The sequence below is a fragment of the Bubalus kerabau genome, chromosome 3 (assembly GCF_029407905.1).
Source record: "Bubalus kerabau isolate K-KA32 ecotype Philippines breed swamp buffalo chromosome 3, PCC_UOA_SB_1v2, whole genome shotgun sequence".
In the NCBI taxonomy this organism is placed as follows: domain Eukaryota; kingdom Metazoa; phylum Chordata; class Mammalia; order Artiodactyla; family Bovidae; genus Bubalus; species Bubalus kerabau.
In genome coordinates, this window is record NC_073626.1 from 76,189,199 (window position 1) to 76,201,991 (window position 12,793).

Here is a 12,793-nt window from a genome sequence, read left to right on the forward strand (position 1 = left end):
ATATGTGTTAAACCCACCAAACCAGCATAGGTCAGCTCATCTGGTTATTAGCCTCAGGTTTTAGGGTACTGGGTTTGGCTAGAGAGAAGTGCCAGGCTTGGAAGCTGTAATTATTGCAGAGTAAAAGCCGGAGAAGGCAATGGCAACACATTCCAGTACTCTTGCCTGGCAAATCCCATGGATGGAGGAGCCTGGTAGGCTACAGTCCATGAGGTCGCTAAGAGTTGGACACGACTTCACTTTCACTTTTCACTTTCATATATTGAAAGAGGAAATGGCAACCCACTCCAGTGTTCTTGTTTGGAGAATCCTAGGGACAGGGGAGCCTGGTGGGCTGCCGTCTCTGGGGTCGCACAGAGTCGGACACAACTGACATAACTTATCAGCAGCGGCAGCAAGTGTGAGTCACCTTGATAAACTGCCAAAGCTATCTGCTGCTGGTGCTACTAAGTCTTCAGTCGTGTCCGACTCTGTGCGACCCCATAGACGGCAGCCCACCAGGCTCCCCCATCCCTGGGATTTTCCAGGCAAGAACACTGGAGTGGGTTGCCATTTCCTTCTCCAATGCATGAAAGTGAAAAGTGAAAGTGAAGTCGCTCAGTCATGTCTGACTCTTAGCGACCCCATGGACTGCAGCCTACCAGGCTCCTCCATCCATGGGATTTTCCAGGCAGGAGTACTGGAGTGGGATGCCATTGCCTTCTCCCCAAAGCTATCTAGTTAGCCATCAAATTTGAGGCTTACAGAGGGTGAGCAGAGAATAGATCAAGTCCTCCCTTCCCCTTCACCCTGTAAATATACCTTTATTTTTTCCCCCCAGTTTTAAAGATAGCATTTATTGGTTAAAAATAAATAAAATATCACTGTAGTTTTTAAAAAGAAGGCAGAAAAGGAAAATCTCTCTGGAATCCAATCTTCCAGATTTCAGTTGCTACCAGTTTGATAAGACATCTATCCAGTTTCATTTTATGAGTACATTTATTTATATGTATTATATATAGTTTCAGAACCACAAATGGAATCACATTATGCCATTTTGCCATAAATAATAATACTTAATATCTATGGAATGTTTATTGCGTGCTTGTAAGTTGGGGTCCTCCCGGCTGTGCTAACCTCTGGCCCCTTTCTCTGTCCTGAGTCAGTTCTGCTCCATGATGTCCAGACCTTCCCCCACCTCAGGAGCTCTCACTCACACACATACATACACACACACACATGCTTTGTGAGGATCTGCCGTCCAACAGGTCATGGGGGCTGGGTAGGCAGATGGGGTATTCGCATATCAGAGGCCCATGGGCACATCTGACCTTTACATTCATTTTCTCATTTAATCCTCATAATCATCGTATGTTGAATTGGCATTACTATCCCAATTTTACAGAAACAAACAGGTTCAGGTTCAATAGCTGTCCCTAAGCTACACAGCTAGAAAGTGGCAGAACCAAGACTTGAGCCCAAATCTGTTTGACAGTAATATCCATATTCTTAATTTGTTTCCTTTGTTCTAAATCTGCCTTTTTTTTTAACTTAGCAGTGTATTTTGAACATTTTTCCTTGCATGAAAACTGTTCTATAAATATCCCATAATTTGTTAATAAATCTCCAATTAATATGTTTTAGGTTGTTTTTAATCTTTACCTCTCTTTTTGTGCTAGTATCAAACTGTTCTAATTATTGTAGCTTTATGATTTATTTAAATATATAGTAAAACTAACTTTTAATACTTATTTTTCTCTGTGCTGTGCTTAGTCGCTCAGTCATTCCAACTCTTTGCGATCCCATGGACTGTAGCCTGCCAGGCTCCTCTGTCCTTGGGATTCTCCAGGCAAGAAAACTGGAGTGGGTTGCCATGCCCTCCTCCAGGGGATCTTCAGAACCCAGGGATCAAACCCAGGTCTCCCACATTACAGGCGGATTCTTTACCATCTGAGCTACCAGGGAAGCCCAAAACTTACCTCTAAAGCAGTTCATTTTCTAGAATAATGATATATTTAATTTGTAATGTTCTCCAACAACCCTATTATGATTTTAATTGTAATTGTGTTAGATAAACTTTATAGTGGCTAAAATTTTAATCAGGATGGTTTTGATAAGAATAGATGAATTTTGAGTGCAGAGTCTGGCTGAAGCAAGTTTTAGGTCAGTGTCTCGGACTGCAAATCTGGGAGTCCATGAACCTAGAACATATACTTCATTGACTGTTGTTGGGGCCTTGGAACATTGCCATGGAGTCACTCATAACCATGGTTCTTGGATTTTTGGATTGTGAATCCTTTTTAAAAGCATTTGGAAGATGTGTGGCGTTATCCTTCAAAGGTACATAAACATAGAACTTTAATACAATTTCAGGATATTAGGAAATTCCTGAATTCCATTTATGGATCATGAACTAATAATTTCTGCTTTGGGAACTAAAGAATACAAAATAGAGAAGTCAAGTAGTTGGAAAAATCTAGTTATGGGTTATATAACATAACTTGGTTATGGTGTTCAGTTGCTAAGTCATGTCCGATTCTTTGCGACCCCATGGACTATATAGCCTGCCAGGCTCCTCTGTCCATAGGTTATGGTAGTGTCTGCAAAGAAAATACTATTTTTGTGGTACATGGATTGACAATCAGATATTGTAACCAACTAGTAAGAATATTGAATTTTCCTGATGACAATGGAATGAGGATGAGGACATTGAATAACAGCCTTGGAATGCCTAGGCTAACCAAGGAGTAATTACAGAGAATTCCATGGACAGAGGAGCCTGGCGGGCTGCAATACATGGGGTCACAAGAGTCGGACACGACTGAGTGACTAACACATCCACTTCCAAGGAAGACAACAAGCTAGGGTGGTTGGACAGAAAGTGAGTTTTTGAGTCACTTAGACCTGAATCTGAATCTCAGGTCTGCCCCTCACTGGCAATCAGAATTTAGGCAAGTCACACGTCCTTTCCGAGTCTAAATATATTACAACTGCTATTAACAATGACAGTAATAAACTACACCAAAAACATAGAACATTTCTGAAGTGTAAATATGAGGCTATTGTTAATAAGAAGAGTCAGGGCAGAACAGCAAAATGTTCAAGGTGAATTTGGATTGTTTTTTTGGTAGTTAAAGCATAGATCAGCAAAAGCTAGTCCTTATAGAATGTTAAGACTAGAACCCTGAATTGATATTTCACTAAGAAAACCAGTATTATTGGTAATCATCAGAAATTTAAGAAAAGGACTAATGAGCAATTATTCCAGTTGGAGAAGATGTTTGCTTTAAAGGAGTACCCAAGAGACTGTATTGCCATTTTGTAGATCATTAGTATTTTTCAATAATCGTAATAGCAATGACAACTCACATTTCTTGAGAACTTACTCTGCCAAGACATATACTAAACACCTTATATGCATTTTGAACTTTATAACAACCCCCAGAAGGTAGATAGCATCTTTATCTGCAATTTATCAATGAAGTAATAGGTTATAGATGGGTGAGTGGTGGATCTAGGATTTATTCCTGAATTTAAGCATTAAATGGTTACCTCAAGTTAGTATACTCATGTTTTTGCCATATAACCAAAAAAATTCAAATGACTAGGAATTTTTGCATAATCTTCATCATGTACAGAATTTATTTTGAAAATGAGGAATTTGTTAAGGTTATCAGAACTGCCCTCTTCCTACATCTGTATTTCCATGTAACGATGTTAACTAAAGAAATACAAAATTATAAAGTAACTTCTGATGCATCAAGCATTAGTTTTTTTATTTAATGTTTTTATTGTGGTCTAATTTGTTAAAAGTAGGTTAAGTATGTATTCTTATAGATTACTTTTTCAGTTAACTGCATTCAGTTAAAGGAATATTGTTCTAAACATAATTATTACTATATCTGTGTATATATTCAAGCATAAGAAAAAATTCAGTCAATCCATTAAATATTTTATGCACAGAAGTCCAAATGTTTTCTTTCATTTGATCAGAAGTTTGTCAGATAAGGAACATAACATCTTTAATTTTGCTAAAACTAAAAATTAATTTTTACTGTAAGAACTATGCAGTTTGGTACTATATCATGTAATGATCATTTACATAAGATAATCTCATCTGAGAGCAATCTATTTTTGATTTGTCTTAAGTAAAACTGACATCTTAGTAATCTAAGGTGTCTTTTCTTGGCTGTTAAATCTTTTGTGGGGATATTTAAGAGAGTGTTGAGTTTAAAATAAATATTTTAAATCTTTAAGTATTTTTACATTCAACTGTTTAAAAACTTGGTTATAATCTATAAATTTTTCTAAGAAGATTTGTACGTGGCTTTAGTGAATATACTGCTTTAGAACTTAAATTATGAGTTAATTTTCTTTATCTAAACTGTGAGTGCTCCTTATTTATAATATGATATGTTAGTGAGAAGGAGGAAAAAAAACTAGTGCGAAAAAGATTTCATGATAAGATCTCTATGTCTGAAGTCATGGTCCAGTTAATTAAAAATGCAAGCGAAATTCTGAAATTCCTTCACTAGCAATCAGCATTTATTGAGACCCTTTGGATTCATAAAAATATTTATGGTTTCGAAAGTATTTTACACTTTTTATATGATTAAGATTTAATTTCCTTCCTTATTTTTGGTTTGGCTTTCCTTTGTCTGTTTTCTTCTCCTTTTTTTAATTGAAAAAAAAAACTAATAGAGCCAAATATAAGATGGTACCACTGTTTTCTCCTTCTTTTGTATAATCTTGTTGCATGTCTCTACATAAGCTGTTCTGGCCACTCATCATAGTAACCAGCTGGGCCATTTCACCTGCTGGAGCCATTAAAGAGGACTCTCTCCCCCTAGATTAATCCCCTCCGACATTAGTTTTTTGCACTGACAACTGGAGCAGGCATTCAGAATTTGCAGGTGGCCAGTGTGACGCACATAATTGCCTACAATTTTAGGCAATGAATAAAAATGGTCTACATTACTTGTCAAAGGTTGTATACGCAGTGCCAAGTGAGATCTATGGGAAGCCTTTTAGGGTTTAAAGAACAGTTAATAGCAAGGCTGCACAGGGCTTTTTTAATCATAATGCATTTGTAATATAGCACTTTGATCTTCTTGTAGGAAATGGTGTTACATTAGCCACTTTTAAACATTTATGAGTGAAATTCAGTTATAGAAGAGTAAAAGTGATTATTCTTAAGCAGAACATGTTAGATTTCATTAAAAGTTTTTAGCTTGCCCCTTCCTTGTTAAAGTCTGTGGGAAGTCTTTTTCCTGGAGGGTTTCAAATCAGGATCTAAGGATATAGAGCTTTTGCCTTATTTTTCCTGTTGGTAACAGCAAGATTTGGAAGGAAGGTGTACTAAATATTGAGGTAATTTAATAAGTAGATATTTATAGAAGACTCACTGATTTATGATAAAGTAACATATCAATGAAAATCTAAGACCTCTATTACTAATAATTGTATATTACAATAAAATTTGAGAAATGCATATTTAAACATACTCATAAGTTACCTTTAACAACAACAACAAAAAACAGATGACTCTCAAACGCACTTCTTCTGGAAGAGCTAAGTTTGACCTTTCAGACCCAAGAGCCTTTTATTAACACCTGCCTGTAAGGAGAACCTTGCCACACGCAGCTTTTAGATTCAGAACCACAAAACTGATGAGGAAAGGCTTGAAGGGTTCAGTTTGTGTCACTTGCTGTTTGCCGTTTCCATTTCACAGATGATTAATCTTTCTGTGAAGAAAGGCCAGAGAAACAAAGCACATTGGGCTCTTCCTGCAGTTACTCCTTCTGAATGCACACTAGCTTGCTAACTAAAAGGCCTTTAGATTTCCAGCAGAGAGAGATGTTCTGAAAGTGAATGCAGCTGGTTGGAGGTCACCAGTGCAGGGCTCTTGCCATTGTGTAATGGAGGCTTTGGCAGGTTGTGGGAGGCTGGGGGTTTGGAGCCAGGGACAGGAGAAGTGGGCAGGGAGAAGGTGTCGGCAAAAAATTAATTCAGAATAAAAAGGGTTTTGGTCAGCTGATTTAATATTTTGGAGGCTAGATCATCAATAATGGGCTCAATTTCATCTATTTTGTTTTTCTTTTTAAGGAAAAATTATGATTCAGTATTTTTCCAGTATCCCCCCATTTCCTAATTAATAACATGTTTATCTTGCAATTAACATCACTCAATAGAATTGAAATGTTATTAACTCTTGTAGACTTTGGTGTGTTTTAATTGTCTTGAAATTTTAAAGATTATTACTGACTTTGCTAGTACTCCACATTTCACATGTTAAAATGTTAATGCCACATAGTTTCATTGCTATTTGGTTTTTTAATGAGATATTGAAAATGATTTGTGTGACTCAGTTCTCTTTTCATAAAAAAAGTTGACTTTGTTTTTATTTTGAGGGTTTGAAAACTTTTAATACTTAGTGTCTAAATGCTTAGTATTCATCTTGTATTTACTTTTTTTCCAATTGTATATAGGACATAATGTGCAAAGTCAAATCCTGGGTTATAGATCAAAAGAAACCTGTTCGATTCTATCATGATTGGAATGACAAAGAGGTAAGTTATAAATATGATGTCATCTATTATTACCTTTGATTTCTTAGAGAACAAGTTAAAGTTGTCATTATTTTTCACTTATTATTCTGCCTAGTAAAACTTTTATTTCTCTCAATGATTTCTTATTCCCAAACTTGTTACGTTTTTCTTTTTCTCTACTCCTGTTATTTCATGACAACTAATCTTTAAGAAACAAAATCTATAAAAATAAAAATGGCTACTTGTTTAAATATAATTTTCTTTCAAGTTCTTCAATGACTTTATTTACTCAACTTTTAAAAAGGATTCTTTTTCTGTCTCCCACTTTAGATTGAAGTATTGAATAAACACTTATTTCTGACTTCAAAACCAATGGTCTACTTGGTTAATCTTTCCGAAAAAGACTACATTAGAAAGAAAAACAAATGGTAAGTTTTTTTCTGTCCAGATATACCCTTATATATCATATCTATACACATACAAACACACACATATGTACTTACTGCTATGTTTGATTTTAATACATTTCTCCTTATTATTAAAAACTTTAAAATGGATGGGAAAGCTTTGCCTGTTAACATTTTGAGATGAGTCTCCGAATGATTTACACTGAGAGAACTTAAGGGGGGAAAAAAAGGAATTACATTAGGCAGTATTGAAGTATACATATTTAATTATCAAACTTAAATTGAATAGACATTGATGTTTTTTCCTTTGCAAAATGAGAATAAATGTAGTTAGAGCAATAAAACTTTTTAATCTAGGGTATTTTAACTTTGTTGATGTTTTATATGACTTTAAAATACCTGCTTGGGATCATAGCTGGACATAAGTTTTAAAATCCAGATTGAATGCTTTAAAAACATTTTTTTTAATTAAAAATACTGTACGGTGGAAGGAAAGATCAGGTATTTGTTTAAAACATACAAATGTAAAAATGATGCACTCATGTATTGATTGTCATTTTTGACATGTAACCAAAATGTGCAAGTTTTCCTTTTTGTTCACTTGTAGCTTCAAAAAATCATATGTTCATGTAATATAAGGGCATGTACACATTTGGCATAGTACTCACTGGAGTCTCAGTATTTTATGCTGTTAAGCCTACAAGCCAAAGCTATCCAAAGCAAAATATCTGAATTCTCCTAAAATATATTGTCGTTTTTTTCCCTGTACTTCATTAAGTACTTAGATGCACATGGTTTCAATTTTCCATTAAAAATTCTCATTTCCATATGATATCAAAGAGTGAGAAGCTTTAAACTGAAAAATAAACATTCATAGACTGGAAGCCAAAACAATAATTAATGTCAGATGGTTAACTCCAATAAATCATTAGAATAAATTCTGTGAAATTACTGCAACTAAAAATGCCCTCTTGATATTACTGTAAGACAGTTTGTGCTCCTGATAGGAAACTGAATTTGGCCTCTTTATTGGTAATGTTCTAGAAAGCATGAACCTGACATGGTCTGACTGGTCCGTATCCTCCAATAGATAATTAACTTTAAAATAAATAGTTCTGTCTTATTTCTTATATACAATTCTTACAGATTTCATGATTAATATGTTAAAAATTGTTACCTTTGGGAAGGAATTTTAAAATGTATTATTTGACTTCAGTTAATAAATCTCATTGTAGTGCGAATGTTAAGGTTTCCTGAGGCTCGGTGAAACGATACAGACACCAAAGTTTACATGAAAAGGGATGAGTCAGTTTCCTTGCCCAAAGGGGCTTCTCACACCTGTATTTGGATGATTACAGGTAGAACTCCCTGGCTCTAATTGTATAGTAAATACCATTTCCCAGACCCTAATGGTAGACAGACTGCTTGGGAGACGCCAGTCTGTGATTTAGCTGTCGCCAGACACCCCATGTTTTTTGTGAGACCAGTTGTGATGATGATATGGTTATAGCCAATTGAAAGTAAACTCTTGTCTAAATAGCAAATTTTAATTTATAAAAATGTAGAGGTATGGATGATCCTATTTATAAAACCAAATTTTGAATTTTATGTGTAACTAATGATCTGGTTTGGGGAGTATGTGTGTTTGGTGGAGGTTGTTGGGGGGTGGGGGGTCAGATCTTGTGGAAGTTAGTGTAATTGTAGCTGAAAGATCAAAGACTGGGTAACTGAGTGATGTTCCAGAAGAGAATTTACCACATAGCCATTTTCTGTACAGTTTCTGCCGCCTGCTGTTCCTATTTTCCCTCAAGCTAGCCATTGACTACCCCCTGTGCATCCCTGCTCGTAAAAAATGATTGAGGAAGTATTTGTCATGTATTTATGAGTGGGAAACATTGTGTGATAGGGAATGGCATCTACTGGAGCCAGAAAGATTGCCATTTTCCTTTCATTCAGCCACTCTGCTACAGCTTTAAATCCTCTGTTTATGCAACACATCCTTTGTATTAAAGTGCAGCATAAATTTTTATTATGAAGGATATGAACACTAGGTTTTCATCACTTACAACATTGCGAGCAGATGTCAATAGTTAAAATATATTTTAATTGCTAAATCCTTTAAATTTGTGTTAGCATCTTGTTCTTTGGTAATGTTTATATCTCAGCTCCATTTGCATTAGCTGCTCCCTTAGCAGAAGAAAAGGTTTATTTTTTTAAGGTTAGTAAATAATGTAATGTAGCAAATTAAAACTAATGCAGGAAGCAGTAATAAATATTTTCGTGGGTCTTTTAGATCTGGAAAACTATTTTAAATGGTCAGGAAAGAGGAGGAAAAGTGTGATTCTGGCCACAAGAGGAAAACTAAAACTATATTTTAATTACTAAAATTCACTTTAAATTTAAATGTTAATGTGTTATTTTTCAATCCTAGAAAAGAAGTAAACATTTTGAAAGATAAGTCTATTGTGCTACTCAGTAGGTGTATTGACCTTTTGAAAGATGTAAACACCAGAATGGCCCCAATCATCACTGGTTTTATCAATGTTGAATTAGTCATTTCATTCATTTATGATTAAGACCTAGCCCCTGAAGAAAAGCTAACATGGCAGCTAGGTTAGTGACAGGTGAGTTGTGATCAGATGACAGTAAGCCAGATGTTGTAAGGGAAATCCACAAAACCTTTATTATTATTATTATTATATATTATTATGCTTTGAATGAATGAAACTATGCAACCATTGTTATTACGTTTTTGTCATTGTTGTCTTTGGCAGATGTCAGTGATTTTTTAACACTTGAGGATTTCGTATATTAAACATGATCAGTTACTTATAACTAAGATTTATTACATGCAGTATTAATTTTCATTTGAGATTGCCTGCCTAAGTCATGGTGTCAAGCGGGTTTAGGACATTAGTCCTGCCAAACAGTTGCTTGATTAGGGAGAGTAAATTTCAGTCTTTGCACGTTTGTTGCTCTGTTAGTATATGCTATCTAATTATGAAATCTGCACAACAAACTAATTTTGTGCACCTACATAGCTTTCTATTATGTTTCATTTTTGTGTTCTCTTGTCCCCATCCTTCTTAAAACTTTTGCTGCTGCTGCTGCTGCTGCTAAGTCGCTTCAGTCGTGTCCGACTCTGTGTGACCCTGTAGATGGCAGCCCACCAGGGGTTTTCCAGGCAAGAACACTGGAGTGGGTTGCCATTTCCTTCTCCAGTGCGTGAAAGTGAAGTTGCTCAGTCGCGTCCGACTCTTAGCGACCCCATGGACTGCAGCCTACCATGCTCCTCCGTCCATGGGATTTTCCAAGAGTACTGGAGTGGGGTGCCATTGCCTTCTCCATTAAAACTGTTAATAAAGGATAATTTTATTTTATTGTTTATTATACTACATATTTATATTCAACTGTAAAGTATAACTAAAATTTAAGACATTCAGACTTCTTGTGTGCCTATATGTATTTATAAACATGTATTTGCATATGCCCTGGTGGGCTTGTGGTCACTGAACATTATTCTCTAATATTACATAAATCAATTAATCTGAGTTGTTGAAATTGATTTGATAGGTAGACAGGACTTGCACAGTCTTTTAAGCTATTATATAATGAAGGGCAATCTGTCAAGTTCACTAAATGAATTTTGAATAGAAAAATGTTCTATTAATTCTTATTTTTCTATGATTCAGTCTTTCTTATCCCAGCTTTTCTGTTTTTGTTCGTTTTCCACAAATTTGTACCTAACAACTAAACATAGTTTGGCAATTCTATACAGTGTGTACCTGGCCAAGGGAAGAATCATGGAATAAGCCCCATATTTTCTTGACTTTTTGAACTATATGTAAGAATCACAGGTATTACATCTCAGCGGTTATTTACAAAGGGGGGAGTGTGAACATTTTTGCATATAATTTTTTATGTGTGCTTAGTCGCTCAGTCACGTCCAACTCTTTGCAACCCCTTGGAGTATATAGCCTACCAGGCTCCTCTGTCCATGGGTATTCTCCAGGCAAGAATACTGGGGTGGCTTGCCATGCCCTCCTTCAAGGGATCTTGCCAACCCAGGGATCAAACCCAGGTCTTCTACATTACAGGTGGATTCTTTACCATCAGAGCCACATTGGAAGCCCAGTTTTTTTTTTTTTTTAATGTATATATAATATAAAACAAAACTATATTCATGTATATTACATGCTATTCAGGAAAAAAAAACAAAACCCTTTCAGATATATAGGAATAGTTTGAGCTGTAGTATCTATTGGTTTCTTAGGCTTTCTTGGATAAGCTCATCATATATTCACAAAAAGTATGGATGTTGACACATGAGCATACTTTACACAGCTACTATAATTATTGCTGTTCCTATGGGTATTTAGTTGTTTATCAGCTCTCCATGGAGGTAATACTGAATGATCATCTGCCGTACTGTGAGCCTTAGGTTTTATTTTCCGACTTTCAGTAGGAGGTCTGACAGAAATTGTTCTACCTAACTCATCCTTGAACATTGTTCTCCACAATACATATTATGTACATTTCCATTATGTCGTATCAACAGGAGCAGTATTCACCACTATAGGAGGATTTGTTCACTGGTTTCCATTATTTTCAGGCTATATGCTTTACATGAGCAAAAGTCCACTTCCGCAATTATATTTCTAGAAGGTTAATATAACCTTCTTCACACAACATTTTCTTGGACTTCAGGAATGCTGTGATGTATTCTGTAAAACTCTTATAAGAAGTCTGCAATTTCTGACAAGATTATTCATCGAAGCTAGAAATTTAACATAGATAGACTGCTTTGAAAAAAAATCATTGTTGTACATTTGATTTACTTGAAACAAATAAAATGGGAATGATTAATTATTCTTAAAAAATTATTCATTTTAGTTCAGGAAGCTTCTCAAATAGATATAAAATTAGGTTCAATTCGTGTAAAGTTTTCAGGAATATACCCTAGTATCTAAAGCAAGATTCACAAGTATAAGATTTTTTTTAAATGTTTCACTTTATCATCCACTAGTCTGGCAAAGTAAAAGCCCTGAAATATCCATATAGTGTTTCTTTGGGATTATAGTTTCTATTTAACATGTGAGGAGTTTTTTAGCTGAATTAAATTTGGAAAGCTATAATTTGTAATTTTTACTAGAGATTGCTTTATGAGGACTACTGCTTGTTTTCTTCATTGCCAGATAGAAAAGGGTGATAAGACAGGTCAAGGGTATTCTGGAAGCCTAAACTGAGCTATTCTCTTTTTCAGTATGGGATTGATTAAATTGGTAAATCCTCTACAAAAATAGCCTTAATCTTACTGAAGTAAGTTGTAAACGAATCTAAAAAGAAAATATTTTCTTATGACTCCTTTCTGTTTTATATTTTCTTGTTTTTGCTACTGAATAATTATCAATTAGTTATTTTTTAATTTGTGTTATGATAAAGCTTTGAAAGTATCATATGTGCTATGAATTAGGATTTCAAATAATTTCTAGTGAATGGATTTTGTAGAGTTGACTGTTTCTTAATTTCTCTGATCAAAATCTTGAGAGTTGGAAAGAATATACTAAAGCAAGACAATCTTTTTATTACAAAACATGGAAGGTTGAAAGAAGTAGGAGGGAAAAGACCTTTAGCCATTCAGGAGTGCTTTTATTTGAAATGCCCTTTGGAATTTGTAAATGTATGTATATGTAATAATACTTATGAACTTGCCTGGTTTTCATTAAATTGTTTTGGGTTACTTGTTCAGCAGTTTCATAGTCCTATCAACAGATATTATTACCCTAAAGCATATAGTCATAATGAAACCAAATCGCACGTCTGATGCCATATTTGAAAAAGGTAATTATAGAAGAAAGC

At 34.9% G+C, this 12,793-nt stretch overlaps 1 protein-coding gene across 1 annotated transcript in view; it reads left to right on the forward strand.

The window, feature by feature from the left end:
- The window catches only part of OLA1 (Obg like ATPase 1), a 163,933-nt gene that overhangs the window by 111,148 nt on the left and 39,992 nt on the right, over positions 1-12,793 (forward strand). The window contains exons 6-7 of the mRNA XM_055572192.1: positions 6,468-6,548; positions 6,858-6,955. Of these exons, the coding sequence (XP_055428167.1) occupies positions 6,468-6,548; positions 6,858-6,955 (179 nt within the window). The remainder of the gene's footprint in view (positions 1-6,467; positions 6,549-6,857; positions 6,956-12,793) is intronic.